The following is a 19,965-nucleotide window of genomic DNA, read 5'->3' as shown; positions in this document are numbered from 1 at the left end:
AGATTTTATATAGTGCAATATCCACTAAATGTGTTTTTAAAAGGCGCTTTAATGTAGGTCCCTTGGCAACAGCAACACTTAACATGAAGAACGAGACATGACGCCTGTAAGGCGATATTACAATCTTTTTCCCGACGAAGACAACGCTATTAATGAGTCAGGTACTCATTTTAAACCTGAATACGGTGAATGTGAGTAAAGGGTCTTTTTCAAACTTTGAGCTTTTATATAGCGCAATATCCACTAAACGTGCTCAAAGCGCTTTACAAGGGGTCCCTGACCAACAGCAACACGGAACATGCAGAACGAGACATGAGGCCTGTTAGGCGATTTTACAAAAAAAAAATCGGACAGAGACAACGCTGTTAACGGTCAGGTACTCATTTTACACCTGAGTACGGTGAGATAATGTGAGTAAAGAGCCTTTTCCAAGGACCAACTATGCGCCGAGCGAGGCTCGAACCCAGGACCATCCGATCCGAAAGCGAGTGTCATACCACTAGACCACATAGCAAGGACTCAACTGTGCGCCGCTCGCTCAGAACGAGATTCGAACCCAGGATCTTCAGATCCGAAGGCGAGTATCATACCACTAAACCACATAGCCGCAACTAGTGCCGCGCTAAGGACCGGTCCCAAGAACAGGTTCCAAGGGTTCCTATGCTGCGAACCGGGGACCGGTTCCTAGGAGGAGAACCGTTGTCGGTTCTCGCACCTTAATATCTTTATCCGGTCCCTCGGTTTTTTGCCTAGTAGTTTGCCCCTCTGACACGTCCAAAAGTCTCCAATCACCACCGACCCCACTTATTACCGCACCCATCCCATCTTATTATAGCTTTACGTCTCTCTCTCTCTCTCTCTCTCTCTCTCTCTCTCTCTCTCTCTCTCTCTCTCTCTCTCTCTCTCTCTCTCTCCAATGCTGGCTGCCCTCTAGTGTTTGGGGTGGGGGAGGTAGGAGTCGTGTGTGTGTGTATCAACGCCAAGGGTAACTTGATCAACGCCTTGGGCGATTCCATTATCTCCCTTAATCTGGGTAAATTTCAAAATTTATTAATGCTAAATTATCGAAGTAACATGTGGCCGTAACCTCTGACCTCTGGCAATCTAGGATGACGAAGTCATACATCACCGTCACCGTGCATTTCATCAACGACAACTGGGAATTGAAAACCCATGTATTGGACATCCAAAAAATGAACAGAGCTCATATTGCTGGCAATATTGCTGATGAGCTCAGAGACCTTTTCATACGATGGCAAGTAATAGACAAAGGTAGACGAGTGGTGACCGACAATGGTGACAACGTGGTAAAAGCTATTTGGGACATGAATTTGCTACACCTGCCATGTTTTGCAAACACACTGCACATGCGCTGAAGGTCACGCCTGGGATTAATGACACTATATATAAAATCAAAGCAAATGTGAGTTACGTTCACCATAGTGAAATGGCAACAAGGAAACTATACGAATTTCAACAGTCCCACAACATGGGGGAGAGGAAATTAAAGCAAGAGGTGGACACTCGGTGGAACTCTACTTTCTTCATGGTGGAGAGGTTCTTGGAGCAAAAGGTAGTCCTCGATCTTAGCCTTGCGTCTTTGAAAAAGGCACATATGATTGTTTCTCCAGAGGGTGCGACCATCGTATACCTGCTCATAATCGACCTAAAACCATTTGAGCAAGCAACACGGGCAACGAGCAGTGAGAAGCTCGCTCTTTCTAAGATCATCCCCGTACAGCTAGGAATCAAGAGTGTCTTTCAGCTGACACGCGCCTTCGTGATTTCACACTGGCACAACAGCTCCATAGCAACATCAGGAATCGCTTTTCTGCTGTTGAGGAACGCACTATCAACGCAACCTGTTCGTTTCTCGGCCCCAGATTCAAAGGAGTGGACTTCACCGACAGCATTGGGATGCTAAAATCGGAGGATGAAGTCGTGGCGCAGATGTAAAAGCTGAATATGGCGGCATAGACTTTGTTCTCAGACAATTCCCCCGTTTTAGAAGTTGAATTACCTCTAGGATCCGAGATCTCCAGCAGAAGGGAACAGCAGGAAGCGACAGGCCCAAACTCATCTGTCTGGGGTGACCCGATCCAGAGTGCGCCCCCAAGTAGAGCTGCAACGATATTAGGAAGAGCACTCATACCCAGGAACAGTGAGCATTTATGTGGTGGAAGAACAACGAGTCTCTCTTCCCACTCATGAAAAACGTGGCAAAACAGTATTTGTGTATCCCGGCTACATCAGGGCCATCAGAACGTCTTTTATCAAAAGCTGGAGAATTGGTGTCTCATGAAAGAAACGAGCTATCTGACAAGAATATTAATATATCATTGTTTCTGAATAACAATATGTAAAAGTATATTATTCACCATCACCGTATGACTGTATTATAATGTTAATGTAAATGTTTCTTGATTTGCTGATGTAAATAACAAACGTAAAAATTATCTGCTAACAGTTTTATAATTTTAATATTTCTTTTATTTTGTCTGATATATAATGAGTTTCACATTACTTAATCTTCCTTCAAAACAAACAGTTATATGTTGTAACGATCTGTATTTTATCCCAAAACTTCTCAAACTCGGTCTTGCCACAGATTAGTCCTGTCCCATGACTTACCACACACACGCACAAGCAACCCATCCTTTTTGACACACACACACACACACACATACACACTCATACACACACATACACATCACACACGTTCACGTCCCCTTCGACTGACCCATCACAGAACAAGAATGGGATTTGTTCACCACAAACACACATACACACACTTTCTTACAGACACATACTCACACAATTCTTTTCACTTTTGTGTAATAGCGCTATCTGCACAGCACACAGCTCTCTACCTCTCAACGAAACTGTCTCCGCTCTCACTTTTACTGAGAACCTCCTGTAGACCACGGTTCTCATAGTGTGACGGTCCCAACGGTTCCTCAAGAATGTTCAATGTCGAGAAGGACCGGTCTAGGAACCGGAACCGGTCCTTGCGGTTCTCATTTCCCAGGAACCGTAGAACCGCGGTCCTTAACCCTCTCCTTACCACCTATAGGAAAATCGTCACATTCGTTACGATGAAACCGACGATTTTCTCATTCTGATGTCTCTTGTACACCACAAAATTTAAAAAATGCTTTGATTACAGCTATAAATGCTAAACACTGTATTGTAGAGCTTACTTGTTACTTTTTTGTTTGAGTAAGAAAATTCTATTTTTGTGCTGGGTGGGTGTCAATTTTCGGGGAAAATTATAAAAATAGCTGGTAAGGAGAGAGTTAAGCTTTCTTTGCTAATGCTAAGGCCTGAAAAAGTGTATATCAAACAGTGCCAGACTAAACAAGAAAGAAATTGAGTTACTCGACTGTATCAAATAGAAGCCCCCCCCCCCCCCCCCCCCATCTATTTTTTTCAGAATTTTTTACCTGCTAAACCCCCCCCCCCCAGCCCATTTCCACCCCTCTCCCTTCCTATTAAATTTTAGTTAACGAATAGGGCCATTGAAAATTCATTAAAAGGGAAAACTGCACAAACAAAAGGGGAGAAGAAAAAAGAAGACCCCCTCCCCCCTCTCAAAAATAGGGCGTAAAAGTTCAATCGAAATAAAATAGTAATATACGCATGCCGCTGTCAGAATCGACGGAATTAGAAAAAATCCCAAAATGCACATGCCCCCCCCCCCTCCACCTTCCCCCCATTTATTCCGATCCTCACCCCACTTCTATTGAGGTTTAGCCCGTGTGACCCCCCCCCCTCCCCCCCCCCCATCTATTACTACACCACCCCCTTCTATGGATACACTGGAGTAATGATAATACATAGCATCACTACGATTGTGCCGTTGGATTTAAGGTTACGTCATCTGTCCATTGTCTGGGACTACACTTTTGAGTAAAGGTTGAGTGCTGTGGCATCAATATGTTTGTATTACAATGCAAACCAGTACAAATGTATCTCAAGAGAGAAAGGTATCATATTTTTGTGACCATTGGTTCACTATCACAATCAGTGTCATCAGAATGTGTTGCGGTCAAGGTCGCTTGGGTTCCGCTTATATCTACAGCACAGCTCGTCGTGTCGTCTCGTAAGTCTTTTCCCAAGGTTTCTGGTATTAAAAAGAACATGAAACAACTGCCCAGACTAAGGACCACAATAACCAGGTATGAGATACGCATAATATCACTGTTGATTACCAAATATGGAGATATCGCACCAGCGACTCCAGACACGAACATCATCCATCCCATTGCCGTCGCTCGAATTGTTGTGGGAAATAACTCACCTGCACACGTGATGGACACGAACCAGTTCGCGCAGCAGAAATTTCTTGCTACTATGATAGAAATCAACATGCCCGTATCCCTGACAACTCCATTGCTGAAGACATCAAGGACCAAAAAGACCGCTAAAAACACGCCTTGAAACAAAGTGAAAACAAACCCTGTAGGTCTCCGACCGAACACGTTTGGTGCAAAAAATGAAATGAAACTTGCTGGAAGTTCGGTGAGGTAAAGGATTAAATTATTGAAGTACAAATTTCCAGGTAATAAGGTCACACCAAAAGAGCTTGAAAAATACAAAAGATTTATCTCAAAAAGCATGAGACTTAAGGTTAAAGTGTTTATTATCGTACCTTTCTCGAAGAGTCGGATAACTGAGTAAATAGTTGTAGATTTAATTTTTTGTGAGCCCCCTTGATTAGCAAGACCCATTAAATTCAAATCTCCAGAAATGCCCGTCTTATTTAACTTCACCATTTGTTCTACCGCTCGATCTGCTTTCTTTTCTTTTTTGTTTATTATAAGCCACCGAAGACTTTCGGGGAAAATATATGCTGGAATCAATAACAAAATAGTGAAGACCGCGTCTACAATGTGAATATATCTCCAATCTTTGAGCGCAATCGCACACAAACTAAACACAGCGCATCCCAAAGCCCACATAGGTAAACTGCTGATGATGACTCTCCACTTTGGCGTCACAAATTCTGTCGCGTACACAACTGATACACATTGAATAACGCCGCAAGTAATACCAATAAAAAATTTGAGTACGGCAAACATTTCCCAAGAAACCGAAACAACAGAAACAATGGTAAGGATTCCTTGAGCGAACAAGTTTATGCCCATTGTTAATTTTCTTCCAAATGCATCTCCCAAGTATCCGCTGATGAAATACCCAACAGTCATCCCTGCCATTTGGGTTGAAGTTATTGTGGACACCTTCCATGCTCCTTCACAGATGAGACCCCATTCTGTAACAACGGTAGATTCTTCTTGACGGAATTGGACATCATCACACTCTTGGAAGCCAACACAAGTCTCAGAGAAACCATTATTGAATCGTGGGTTCTTACCTGTATTTTCAACTAAAATAGTGACGTTATTATCAAAAAAAGACTTGGTCCTTTGGACTGTGTTGTGAATAGTGAGAGTAGAATTCCTTGTGCTGGTTGTATTTTCCTGGCATCTCCATCCAGGGTTGTACATTCCAAACGACATGAAAATCATGGTGAAAGAAGACGCCATGTACGTCAGAAAGGCGAATGTTGTCAAAACCCATTGAAAACGGTTACATCCACCCACGTGGCGTATCAGGGCGTCGGTGTTCTCAACTCCTGGATTGATGTACGAAAGAAAATAACGTTACAGAAATGTTAATGTACGTAGGGCAGCATCCTGATTACTGATGTAACAGGAAAACTGTTAAATATATCAGTGGGGAAACTCCTAATAATTATGCATTGTTTTCTCCGCTAGCAAGATCTGAGGTCAAAATGACATAATGACAAAACATGCGATTTGTTCAAATTTACGTGTGACAATCAAAAGTGGATATTTATTTTATAATTCAGTTGGGGTTTTAGTTTTGTTTTGTCTTTTGTTTTTCTTAATTCCTTTAAAATGTTTGTTTTATTTCAATAATTTACTTTCCCTCTAAAACCGAAACTAAATGTTAAAAAAATAAGTTTTATTATTTAAAATCTGAAATGTTACCCTAGAATTGTGTCATTAATTATTTGACTATCATAAATATAAATTAAACGATGTCTTCCGTCATTTATTGTCATGCTTTTAACATTAAATCTGACAGTTTACACAAAGAGACCAATGCTTGTGATACGACTAATGCTCCGTTGAAAACCCGAGTCACATTGTTCTTGTCGTAGTCTTTGAGTGAGAAAACGGTAAGACAAATACATATTAAGTTTCAGTAAAATGGAATCTTATCTGTGAAAGGTCAATGAATTTGAATTCGTATACAAAATATCCTATTTGTGACATGGAGCAAAGATAAATAGCATTTTTTTCAAAATATATCTCAAGGAAATGCCAAGTGATTGGCGAAAAGATAGAAGGCAATATCTAGACAAAAACAAATCCTGTATTTTTTTTTAATTAACTAAAAGTCAGATTGTGAAACTAGTTAAAGCTACACTGGTTTAAGCTTAGAGAATGCGTTAAAATTGAAACTGCTAAATCAATGGGGAATGGATGACATGATATGAAAAAAAAACGTGAGGATTTATATAGTGCAACATCCTTTTAAACGTGCTCAAAGCGCTTTACAAGGGTAATGACACTCGCCTTCGGAGCAGATGGTCCAAGGTTCGAGTTTTGCTTTGAGTTTGAGTTGGATATGGTTGAGTACTTGGAAAAGGCTCTGTAATCACATTTTATTGCAATGAAGATGGAATTTAAGGTGAAAAGATCATTTTTTTAAAAATCACTTATAATTAATTGATATCTTACTTTAAAAGTATAATCGACATATATACATAAATGTTGTAATCAACCTTGGTGTTTGTGAATTTGTCAATGTTGTAATACTTAAAAGTATAATCGATATATATACATAAATGTTGTAATCAACCTTGGTGTTTGTGAACTTGTCAATGTTGTAATAGAGCAGTAAAGTTAGGTGCCCCAAACGTAAACAAAAACAAGTTGCTAGTGATTTCCGTTAGGGACCGGAATAATTTACGCACAATATAGGTCTCCCAATTTTGTAGTTTGAGTTGTAGGCAATACACTTTCAGTATTGAAAATATGTTTACATAAAATCTAACAGTTGCAGAAATAATAATATAAGGCTAAATTATTATGAAAATCAGGCTCCGAATAATTCTCGTTTTGTTCACACCAGCGCAATAATTTGCTCTGGTCTAAAAATAGATAGACTGTAACTTTTGATAAATTTTAGAAAATTTTACCTTTTGTTCCATAAAATATCCATATCTAGACATTATTTGATGCATGATCGAGTATTTATGAATATGTGTTTCTTTTGCCACCTAACAGCCAAATTTTAAAGGTTATTTTTTTCTATTATTTACATTGGAACGTGAGCTGTCAAGACAGGAACATGTGGTTTGCCACGTGCTTCTCGACATTTGTTTACGTTTGGGGCACCTAACTTTACTGCTCTATACTTTAAAAGTATAATCGATATATATACATAAATGTTGTAATCAACCTTGGTGTTTGTGAATTTGTCGATGTTGTAATACTTTAAAAGTATAATCGATATATATACATAAATGTTGTAATCAACCTTGGTGTTTGTGAATTTGTCAATGTTGTAATACTTTAAAAAGTATAATCGATATATATACATAAATGTTGTAATCAACCTTGGTGTTTGTGAATTTGTCAATGTTGTAATACTTTAAAAAGTATAATCGATATATATATACATAAATGTTGTAATCAACCTTGGTGTTTGTGAATTTGTCAATGTTGTAATACTTTAAAAAGTATAATCGATATACATATATATATATATATATATATATATATATATATATATATATATATATATATATACATATATATATATATATATATATATATATATATATATATATATATATATATATATATATATATATATATAAATTTCCGTGACGTGAATTTCAAGTTTAAACTTTAAAAACATTTAATTGGTATAAGAGTTGTCATTTTTGATAAACTGTTTCTTACATTTTACTATGTAATTTCAATTGGACGTTACTGTTATTTTTTTTTTTTTTTTGAATTGAAATTGTTTTAAAGTCAATTTAAATTCTAAGAAAGGGTTTTATGTAAGAGAGTTCGTTTACATCAAGTGGGTTTAATGAGTTCACGGTGCTTGTATATCAGTTAAACTTGGTCATTATATTGAATACTAGAAAATTCCTTTCTTTGATCGGTGTTACTTGGTATTTGGGGATAGAAGCATCAAATTATAGTTGGTATTTATTATTTGGGCGTACAGTAGTATTTGGGCATACGAAGTATTTGGGCGTACGGATTATTTGGGCGTACGACCTTTGATTATTTGGGCTTAAAAGGGGACATGGAACTGTCAAAATCAGTAGGAGTGGTTTGAAGGAATTGTGGGAACAGTTTACAATAGGGCATAAAATAGAGTGTTTCTGATCAAACCGGGATTCTATTCTACACTCTATTCCGGATTCTACTTTTCTATTCTGATTCTACTTTACTTTGGGTTGCATTTTGCATAATACTGGAAGATAACATCCTACTAAGTATCTATATTTTACGGACTTAGAAATATTCCACGTATATTGAAAATGGTTACATAGGCAAAATAAATTAACATTTGGATTTATTTTACGGATTTGAAATGTATGAAACTGATTGAATTACGACCATGCTATTTGATTTGGATTTGAATCTGGACTTTGATTTGAATGTCTTGATGTTGTACATTCAATTATAATCATCGGCCATTGAACTCTTTAGTCATTACTAACATCTACAACACAATGCAAAGGAATATCATTACCATCTATCATAAAGGCACTATACGATCATAAGCCATTACATATGTGTGCAACTACGCCACATTGCCGTTGGTCAGGGACCCCTTGTAAAGCGCTTTGAGCACGTTTAGTGGATATTGCTCTATATAAAAGCTCAATTTTTTTACTGTATGAAATAGAAAGTTTGTCCAATATGACATGCTTTGCGGAATAGATCAGTCATTGCAAGGGGAATAGGTAGAATGTTGTTTCAATAAAAAATCTCAGTCATTGATGCTATGTGTTTAAGTAAAATTCTTACAACAATCCACCAGCCGGATATAACGTACAAAAATACAAAACGGTATATGTTTATAGCCTGAATGATAGAATTTATTAAGTACTAATCATAAATATGATTGTCTAAAAACAATAACAAAAAAATGAACTTTTATAAAGCGCAATATCCACTAAACGTGCTCAAAGCGCTTTACGAGGATCGAAGTCGCAGGTTTGAGAGTTTTTTGCCAAAATGAGGGTCATTTAAATCGATCGATATTTGAAGGACTCTGGCAAAATATTAAAATATGGATGTTTCCAGAGTAGGGTAGAGATGTTATGATGCTGGCCACAGCCAGCCCTGACTTAGGATCAAACCTCAGCCAGACGTAAGGCGTGTTAATTTTGTTTTTTTTTTTTGTTTTGCTTTTGTTTGTTTGTTTGTTTTTGTAGGGAGTTTTGTTTTGTTTGGTTGGTTTGTTTTGTTTTTGTTTTTTTGTTTTTTGTTGTTTTTTTTTTCTTTGGTGTGATCTTACCATTCATTCTTCTTTACGCTTTAAGTTTCATATTGTTATAAACACACTTTTCCAGATTTTTATATCGCAGAAATTCACACACACAAACACATTACCTGATAGCATTTTGACAGACACAGCAAATCACAGAGTGGTAGTAATAGTAATAGTATTTCTACAATGTGAAATCGATGTGTAAGTATTCCACTTTTATAACCAAACAAACAATACAGGCGAATATATCTAGTCCTATTTTGTATCGAGTTATGCCCCTATGCTGTTTTGTTGTTCATTTACGAGTGACATTGTTTATTGTTCTCTGTCAGTCAGCATCAAAACCTACAACAATAGCAACTGTGCTTATCACATTAAAGAGAGGAGTAAAATAGATAAGTATAACAGTAGAATGGATTAATATATAGATTGTATTGCGTGGCATATGTGTTTATGCATTTAGATATGCAAGAGGGATATATATATATATATATATATATATATATATATATATATATATATATATATATATATATATATATATATGACTTCCTGATGTGAGTTAATGCTCGAAGCAATATTGTAGAAGTTGATCATAATTATACTTGAAACATCAGCCATATATATATATATATATATATATATATATATATATATATATATATATATATATATGAGAGAGAGAGAGAGAGAGAGAGAGAGAGAGAGAGACAGAGAGAGAGACTAATGCAAGGCCACATCAAGAAAATGCTCAAGGGGCAGGTTCGAGTTTTTTCACCAACGATTACTCGCACGAACCAGGATGCGTTACTGAGGCACTGGCATTACTGAGTTTGCGCGACAGGGCGCCAACGGGTCCCGTTAGAGATAGACGACGATTGGGATTGTTTGGAAGCTTTAACCCTTTGCCCAATAGTCATTATGACATCCGAAATGCTATCGCCGTCTACATCTACGCCAGAATAGAAATAGAGGGTGGAGCCTACCATGATATAACATTTTATGGAGCCCTAATTTCATCATATCAGTTCTGTCCACTGACAGGTGGGTGGATATCGCTTTCAAGAACTTATGTCCTTATATGAAATCCTGAGTTTTTGACCAATCAACGGATTGCTCTTTTGATAGCTCGCTTGTCAACATGAGTCAGCTCAGCCCTTGATTTATGTAAAGGCATCACAGGCGGTATATGTTGTGTAACTTCAAAGACCACGGTTGACCGAAAGCGATGAATGGAAGCCCTACTGTGGCGTGGAGAACGAGGTCTTGTATGTATAGTTACGTCATATCTCAACGCTGGTGAATTCTTAGTACGGCTGGACTCACAATCAAAACTCGAAATCTGTGTTTTAAACTCTTGAATCAATCGAGTTACATCAGTGCGTTCGTCTCATTGAGAAATGAAAAACGATATATAAATCAAGAACATCGACCGGAAAATAAGGAAATTATCATAAAATTATAAAATTTGTGAAAGCTATTTTCAAAATCAAATATGTTACAAAAAAGGTTATTTCTAGACCGATTTTTATGAGACAAAGACAATTTTTCTCCACTTTTCAAGCTGATTCCAACAATGAGGTTTTCAAATTTATCGCGATAAGATTATTTGTCATTATTTTTTTAAATACCCAATTGACTGCTCAGGAAATGAATACGTAATCCTTGGCGGCTAGCGAGTAGGTGTTAAATTTTGCTTACCCTTTCCCACGCAGACGCACACACACACACACACACACACACACACACACAGACTGAACACACAATGTATGTCTTTCACTTCTGGCCAAAGTTGCCTTATTACAACTTAGACTCGAATGATAACGGCGAGTAGGGTGTCAGATTAAACTTCAGTTTTAAAGGTCTAATTCAATTCACACCGTAATAAATCATAATAATGATCATTCTTGATATATTAGAGCATTAAAATATTTAATTCACATTACTATAAATATATTTTAAATATATGTATTTTGTAATTATTTTAGCGACGATACGAACCCCTTTTAATCGTCGAGCCGAACGATAGGATGCTAGACGACGATAAGGCTGTGTGTGTGTGTGTGTGTGTGTGTGTGTGTGTGTGTGTGCGTCTACGTGGGAAGGGTAAGCAAAATTTAACACCTACTCGCTAGCCGCCAAGGATTACGTATTCATTTCCTGAGCAGTCAATTGGGTATTTTAAAAAATAATGACAAATAATCTTATCGCGATAAATTTGAAAACGTCATTGTTGGAATCAGCTTGAAAAGTGGAGAAAAATTATCTTTGTCTTATAAAAATCGGTCTAGAAATAACCTTTTTTGTAATAGATTTGATTTTGAAAACAGCTTTCTCAAATTTTATAATTTTATGATAATTTCCTTGTTTTCCGGTCGATGTTCTTGATTTATATATCGTTTTTCATTTCTCAATGAGACGAACGCACTGATGTAACTCGATTGATTCAAGAGTTTAAAACACATATTTCGTGTTTTGATTGTGAGTCCAGCCGTACTAAGATTCACGAGCGTTGAGATATGACGTAACTATACATACAAGACCTCGTTCTCCACGCCACAGTAGGGCTTCCATTCATCGCTTTCGGTCAATCGTGGTCTTTGAAGTTACACAACATATACCGCCTGTGATGCCTGTACATAAATCAAGGGTTGAGCTGACTCATTTTGACAAGCGAGCTATCAAAAGAGCAATCGTTGATTGGTCAAAAACTCAGAATTTCATATAAGGACACAAGTTCTGGAAAGCGATATCCACCCACCTGTCAGTGGACAGAACTGATATGACGAAATTAGGGCTCCATAAAATGTTATATCATGGTAGGCTCCACCCTCTATTTCTGTTCTGGCGTAGATGTATAAAGCGATAGCATTTCGGATGTCATAATGACTAGTGGGCAAAGGGTTAAAGCTTCCAAACAATCCCAATCGTCGTCTATCTCTAATCGGCCCCGTTAGCGCCCTGATGCGCAATCTGTCTATTTTAGCAGTGGAAGACATATGGGGAGTATGCGGAAAAAGAAACGTCTCCAACTTTTCCACAAAAAGTAATAACTAAAAATGAATATAACAGCTTCAAAAAAAAAAAAGAACTGAAATACCAAACACGAACGTTTCAGGATCAAATCCCTTCTTCAGCCAACAACAAAAATCATGGGGGGTTTTTTTAGCCCGAAACGTTCCGGTTTTTTGGGGGGTTTTTCGTTGTTTTTTGGGGGTTTTTTTTTGTATTTTGTCCTTTTTGAAGCCGGATGGCAAAAAACAGTAACAGACCTGAGTGACGTCCACTTTCTTCTCTCTATAATGTTCAGCTGAGTAGTTCTTCAGAAGAGAATGAGTTTATCCTTTTTCTGTAGCGCTGAGCAGACTAAAACCCTTAGGTGCTTTCCTCATTATGTAACAGATTTAGCTACCCAGTGGACAAAGGGAACGAGGACAGAAAAAAAACTTGATTTACTCCGGAGTCGATACTGATCCATTTGCAAACTATAAGTCCTTGTTGGTTCTTGTGTCAGGCTATAAGTTAACGATGGCTATGGGCAGACCCATTAGTCGTTAGTCTACAACTGAATGACTGTTTCCATCAAATCTCGTTACTGTTTGCCGTATTTATTTCCAGGCTTGTCGTGTCATCCATCGTTCATAATTAGATTCAATATTCTGATGTCACGTCGCCAAGCAACGACGAGCAGCGTGGTTGTAAACAAAAAAAATGGTACTTTTTATTCTTCATGCTGGCTATAAATGTACATATGTCATGTGATCAAAATGTATAAAAGTCAAAACAGGATCATATTTATAATGTTTTTCTACTCAGCATACACTTTTATGCTCGTCGGAGAAATATTTCATAAGAGCGTCCGCCATTGTTCCGATAGTTTAGACCCAGTTACTAAGTTACTATGCGTCATTAAGAGGGAAGTGACGTCATGACTGTTGAAACCAATTATCATTGTACTTTGACTTTTGAATTTTACAACAATATATTTTCACACCATTGATTTCTATTATACTTTTTTTTTATTCTCTCAATTTTAAACGGAACTCTCTAGCAATGACGTCATGTCAATGCCAAGGGTGTCCGTCCTGTCCAGGCATCAGCTCTTTTTTTTTTTTAAATTTCATTCCATGAGAGACTGAGTGTGAAAACAGGTCTATTCGGCCGTATTGCCAAACATAGGTCTTTGCATCCTGTTCCCGTTCATGCATAATATACCTGGGTCCACCAGTAAAATTGGAGGGTAGAATGGTCAAGCGATCGAGCGTTTCCAGAATTCCCATCACGATCCTAAGCGTCCGTTAAATGGATCATGTATCTCTCCACACGCAATTTAGTCTGGTTTCAACGTATAAATAGCAATCTTTCGGTTTCAAGTTTTTCGTATAGATAGTATGCGCTTGGCTAAGAAATTCACATCATTGCAATCCGGAAGTATAACGGACCAACACACAAAACTCTGGGTATAATACAGTTTAATGAGAATTACTCATAAACGTGGATGTCAAATAAGACTCGAGTGACATCAATTCGTTCTATCTATAAGTCGACGACAATTTGAAATAATTACAGCATGACATAGTATCAAACGAATTATTGCGTTGCATTAGACGATGTGATAAAAATTCGGAGGCGTAGATTATCGTGTTCACGGGGTTCCTTGTTTTAGGGTTTATATGGTAAAGCTGAAAATCATAGCAATCCTCGCCTTGTAAAAACAAACGGTTTTTGTAGTGAATCACTGGATCATTGGGTTGCACATATTATTATGCGTTGGCAAGAGTCATCTCTCAATTGGATTCAGTAGTCTGATGTCACGCCGCCCGGCAACGGCGGCCATCTTGGTTCTAAACAAAGAAAATCATTACTTTTTATTCTTCATGCGGGCTAGAACCTGTCATATGCCATGTGATCAGAATATGTAAAAGTCCAAACATGATCACATTTATGGGGTTTTTTTTCCTCTGGATACGCTTTTATGCTCGCCGGAGAAATATTTCATACGGGCGTCCGCCATTGTTCCGATAGTTTAGAGTCAGTGTTATTAAGTTACCATGCGTCATTAGGAAGGAAGTGACGTTTCGATTGTTGAAGAGTATTTTATAACACGATATCCTGATTACCGTGGTTACCGCCTACCGTTTAAATGGCAATCTCAAGTTGAGCAGGAGCACTGTCTTGACCTGGTTGTTCTTCAGCAGGTGTTTTGTCAGCATGAACACCCACTTGGTTATCAAGAGTATTAGCAGCTCTGTTGTGAAGTGCAGAGAAAGACCGAAACGTCGTTTGTTTTGTTTTGTCATGTTCCCTTATATATGAGTCACATTTACTCCTTTATCTTTTTCTCCATTTTATTGACTCATTTAGGCACCTCTAGTTTTACTTGTCAAGTCATCTTTTGAAATGTCGAGTATATATATTATTGGCAAGCAGCATTTTGTTGCAGTCTTTCCTTGAATGTCTATTTAACACTCGGGGCAATACTAAGTCTTTGCTGGATGTCTTCTCGGTTATTTCCAGTGAAATATATTTGTAAAAAGTGCGGCTCATTGTTAACAGCAGGCAAAAGACAGAATCAAAATAAATAATAAACCTGTCCCTGTACTTTGAATATTAGTATGTAATTCTCATCTGAATGATATTAGCGGCACCAAAAGAGCTCATTTTAGAGGCAAGTATTGTAATGTCTTATATTGTTTCTGAATGCTTGGACTAAGTATCAACTGCTGCCATCTTCTTAAACAATGCGACAGATGATTCTCTGGTCCCCATTTAACTCACTGATCAGTGAGAATAAACGGATACAGATTTACGAGGCACTGATTATTCCGATATTGACATATAATTGTGGAACCTGGGATCTCACAAATAAAAAGAACTTAGAAAGTCTCGATTCATACCACCGAAAACAACTGCGTCGCGTAATCGGAATCTATTGGCCAGAGACAATTGCAAGTACTGATCTCTATGATAGAACCAGGGTCCAGCGCATGAGTACGATAATAAAGCGATGGGGGCTATTTGGTCACATCTGACGTCGAGAAGATAACATCCCAGGCAAAACTACAATGATAGAATATTTCTTTAATGGCAACAAATGTTTAGGAAGACCACCAACATCAATAGTAAATACCCTGAACCAGGATCTCTCTACATATCAGAAATTTCTAAATTCAGATGAATCCAAGCAAAACTGCAGTGCCCTCCGTATTAAAGTCACAAGATCTTGACAGCCTCAAAACTCTGGCCCAGGACCGTGACCAATGGAAAAAAATAACAACCTGGATGGAGAGAGCAGCTATTTTCATCGAGGTTTTTTAAAATCTGTGACGGAATCACACAATTCTCAGCAAACGTCATTCAGATTGCGAGGCCTACTACTACTACTACTACTACTACTACTACTACTACTACTACTACTACTACTACTACTACTACTACTACTACTACTACTACTACTACTACTACTACTACTACTACTACTACTACTACTACTACTTCTATTACTACTACTACTTTTTTGTGAGACCCTAGGTTCCACAATTATAATATGTCAATATCGGAATTATCAGTGCCTCGTTAATCTGTATCCGTTTATTCTCACTGATCAGCGAGTTAAATAATAGGGAACAGAGAATCCTAAGCCAATGCTATCAATTGGCTTATTTTGATAGCATCTAAAAGTCATCCAGCATAAGCAAAGGATCCCCCTATGAATGATACACACTTGCGTTTACAAATTAATAACTGTAATCTATAATAGCAGAGAGATGATTTACAAAGGAAAAAAACATTCTTTTTTTTAATTAAAAAAAGGGTGGGGGGAACTTGCATTTCACTGCCTCCCTCTCAGCTAAGGATCTCAGCCAGTAAATGTATCGACTACCATGATAAATTCTGCAACGATTTTTCCGTGTGTTCAGTCCAACCGTCCCATCCATCAACAGGCAAAGGACCTCCGCCAGGTATTGCCATATGCTTACAAAGGTAATAATCGCGAGATGAACAAGGCTAGTTTTCAAGGGGAAAAGACGCTCTCTCACAAAAAATATTATCCTGACTCTTTCCCTCGAGTAGACACAAAGCAAATTTGTTTGTTTTTAAGGGTTTTACGGAGCATGCAACACATTAAGGCCTTATCAGCGCCAGTAAAAAGGAAAATATTGGGATAGTAAAAAAAATTCTAGATTTACAACCAAAAACACACAAGAAAAGGTAAGACAAAGGGGAATGGTACAAAAAGGAAACAGATGTAGATTTTTAGAGAATACTATCATTGTACTTAGTTTGATATCACCTGAAAGTCTCATCCAGACACAAGTACAGGTCCCAACTAAGAGGAATACACTAAAAATTTTGTTTGTTTGATTGTTTTTAAGGGTTTTACGGCGCTTGCATTTAGGTCATATCAGCGCCAGTAAAAAGGAAGAAAATGGGATAGTCAAAAGTTCTAGAATTACAATTAAAGCACCCAAGAGAAAGTAAGACAAAGGGGAATGGGAAGAAATAGGGATCAGATGTAGATTCCAAGAGCATACCATCAATGTACTTAGTTTGAGATCACTTATAAGTCTCATCAGGACACAAGCACAAAATCCAACAAAGAGGAATACACACAGATGCTTACATTATACATTAAAAATAAATATAATAATACATAATAGAGAGATGATTTACAAGGGAAAAAATAGCATCTCTCAAAACAATAACTATGCATTCGACTGTTTCCCTCCCAGCCAGGACTCCGGCCAGGGCCAGGACAAAACCAAGTAATCTCATTCAAGACAAAGACAGAAAGCATGTCGGAAAACAGACATAGGGGTATAGACACAGTATAGAACCCCCTGTCCGCTATGGGAGGTCAGGATCCCTACCCAGCTATTGTTTTTTTATTTTTAAGGGTTTTACGGCGCTTGCAACACATTAAGGTCATATCAGCGCCAGTAAAAAGGAAAAAAATGGGATAGTAAAAAGTTCTAGAATTACAATCAAAGCACCCAAGAAATAGTAAGATATAGGGGAACTGGGAACAAATAGGGATCAGATGTAGATTCCAAGAGCATACCACCAATGCACTTAGTTTGAGATCACCTATAAGTCTCATCCAGACACAAGCACAAAATCCAACAAAGAGGAATACACTCAAATGCTTGCATTATACATTAAAAATAACAAATATAATAACACATAACAAAGAGATGATTTACAAGGAAAAAAATATCATCTCCCAAAACAATAACTATGCATTTGACTGTTTCCCTCCCAGTCAAGGACTCCGGCCAGGGTCGGGACAAAACCGAGCAATCTCACACCAAGACAAAAACAGAAAGCAAGTTGGAAAACAGATATAAGGGGATAGAAGACACGGTAAGTACCTCCCTGCCCACTGTGGAGGTAGGGAACCCCACCCAGCCTACCCAGCTAATTTTTTTAAAAAATAAAACATAACAAAGTGCGTATCAGAGATATGATTTACAAGGAAAAAAATAATCTCCCAAAACTATAACTATACATTCGACAGTTTCCCTCCCAGCCAGGGCCAGGACAAAACTAAGAAATCCCATTCAAAGACAAAGACAGAGAGCATGTTGGAAAACAGATATAGGGGGATAGAAGACACAGTAAGTGCCACCTGGCCCACTAAGAGGCTAGGAACCCATCAAGAAAATGACATGGCAAGGGTGTGAGCCGATTTAGGTCCAAGAGGACGACATTCCCTCGCCTAAGAGAATGATGACAATATTGATGATGTTGATGACGATGATGTTGATGATGATGATGATGATGATGATGATGATGATGATGATGATGATGATGATGATGATGATGATGACGGTGATGATGATGATGATGATGATGATGATGATGATGATGATGATGATGATGATGATGATGATGATGATGATGATGATGATGATGATGATGACATCGAGGGTACACCAAGAGAAAAATAAAACAACTCCATAAGTCATAGTTTTTTGTTTCAAATCATGTATTTCCATATTTGCTCAAGTAACTAAAATATCTTGATTCAATTTTTGTTTTGATTATCCAATGACCAATTCACATGACAACAACTAATGTAGGTGGAACATTATGTAACCATGGCAACAACAACAACAGAATGGTGGACACCGATCCGATCCCATCCACCCCTAACACGGTGACTCATCCGAAACGTAACAAATCATCATCCGAATATTTATTTATTCTATTTCTAATTTTAATTTGATTTAATTTCAAAATAGCAAGCTTCAATGTCAAGCCAAAGTTCTCATAAAACAGTACTAATAATAATAATAATAATAATAATAATAATAATAATAATAATAATAATAATAATAATAATAATAATAATAATAATAATAATATAGAGATGAGAGATAATGATAATAATGATATAATAATAATATAATAATAATAATAATAATAATAATAATAATAATAATAATAATAATAATAATTATATTATTATATTATAATAATAATAATAATAATAATAATAATAATAATAATAATTATAATAATAATAATAATAATAATAATAATAATAATAATAATAATATAATAATAATAATAATAATAATAATAATAATAATAATAATAATAATATAATAATAATAATAATAATTATAATAATGAGATTTTAACAAATTTCCTTTAAGCTGTAAAATATATATTCCATCGATCCATAATATAATATGTCTTTTACAACTGTGACGGGAATAAAAAATTATGTAAACATCTTTGGTCCGACCACTAATATTATTTTAAAATTGTGATAATGTTCTTTGAAAATGTCTTCCCTGTCATAAGTTCTTCCTAATAGCTACTCGTAATCTATTTATAATGGTTTTCGTCAACACAGCAAGGACGGCAATGCCACACTATATATTATAATATCCATTAAGTTCACAACTATCTAATGCGAGAATAAATTATGACACATTAAGTTAGGCCAAAAGGGAAGATAACGATGACTGGTTCAAACAGCATCAAGCAAGCAACGCCTGTTAAGTGAATTATGTCAGAGTAATAAATTAATAGTACAAGAGCAGACTAGCCAACTACGTAGTAGGAAAATTTCGTAGACTTGCGATATTTTGGCTCCAATTTTGGAACTTCATGAGCATTTCTCACGATATTTTGGCTCCAATGTTGGAACTTCATGAGCATTTCTCACGATATTTTGGCTCCAATTTTGGAACTTCATGAGCATTTCTCACGATATTTTGGATCCAATGTTGGAACTTCGTGAGCATTTCTCACGATATTTTGGATCCAATTTTGGAACTTCATGAGCATTTCTCACGATATTTTGGATCCAATTTTGGAACTTCATGAGCATTTCTCACGATATTTTGGATCCAATTTTGGAACTTCATGAGCATTTCTCACGATATTTTGGATCCAATG

General features: G+C 37.0%; 2 protein-coding genes across 2 annotated transcripts; one reads left to right on the top strand and one right to left on the bottom strand.

Moving 5' to 3' along the window:
• Positions 1–1,073: 1,073 nt before the first annotated feature.
• LOC144976456 (uncharacterized) lies at positions 1,074–2,363 on the top strand (the record flags this gene model as incomplete). Its single annotated transcript, XM_078920748.1, has 4 exons — positions 1,074–1,307; positions 1,481–1,864; positions 2,027–2,116; positions 2,184–2,363. Coding segments are annotated over 4 exons (888 nt in total), but the record flags the coding sequence as incomplete, so codon positions are not given.
• Positions 2,364–3,803: 1,440 nt separating this feature from the next.
• On the bottom strand, positions 3,804–9,823 carry LOC144976148 (solute carrier family 22 member 6-like). The gene is made up of 2 exons (XM_078920330.1): positions 9,675–9,823; positions 3,804–5,635 (listed from the first exon to the last, which is right to left on the bottom strand). The coding sequence occupies exons 1-2, from the start codon at positions 9,682–9,684 to the stop codon at positions 3,990–3,992; spliced, it is 1,656 nt and encodes a 551-aa protein (XP_078776456.1). The 5' UTR covers positions 9,685–9,823; the 3' UTR covers positions 3,804–3,989.
• Positions 9,824–19,965: the final 10,142 nt, after the last annotated feature.

The sequence above is a fragment of the Berghia stephanieae genome, chromosome 7 (genome assembly GCF_034508935.2).
Source record: "Berghia stephanieae isolate SIO BIC M18660-M18661 chromosome 7, UCSD_Bste_1.3, whole genome shotgun sequence".
NCBI lineage: Eukaryota > Metazoa > Mollusca > Gastropoda > Nudibranchia > Aeolidiidae > Berghia > Berghia stephanieae.
The sequence above is the reverse complement of the archived record's forward strand: the minus strand, read 5'-3'. Positions and strand labels throughout refer to the sequence as shown.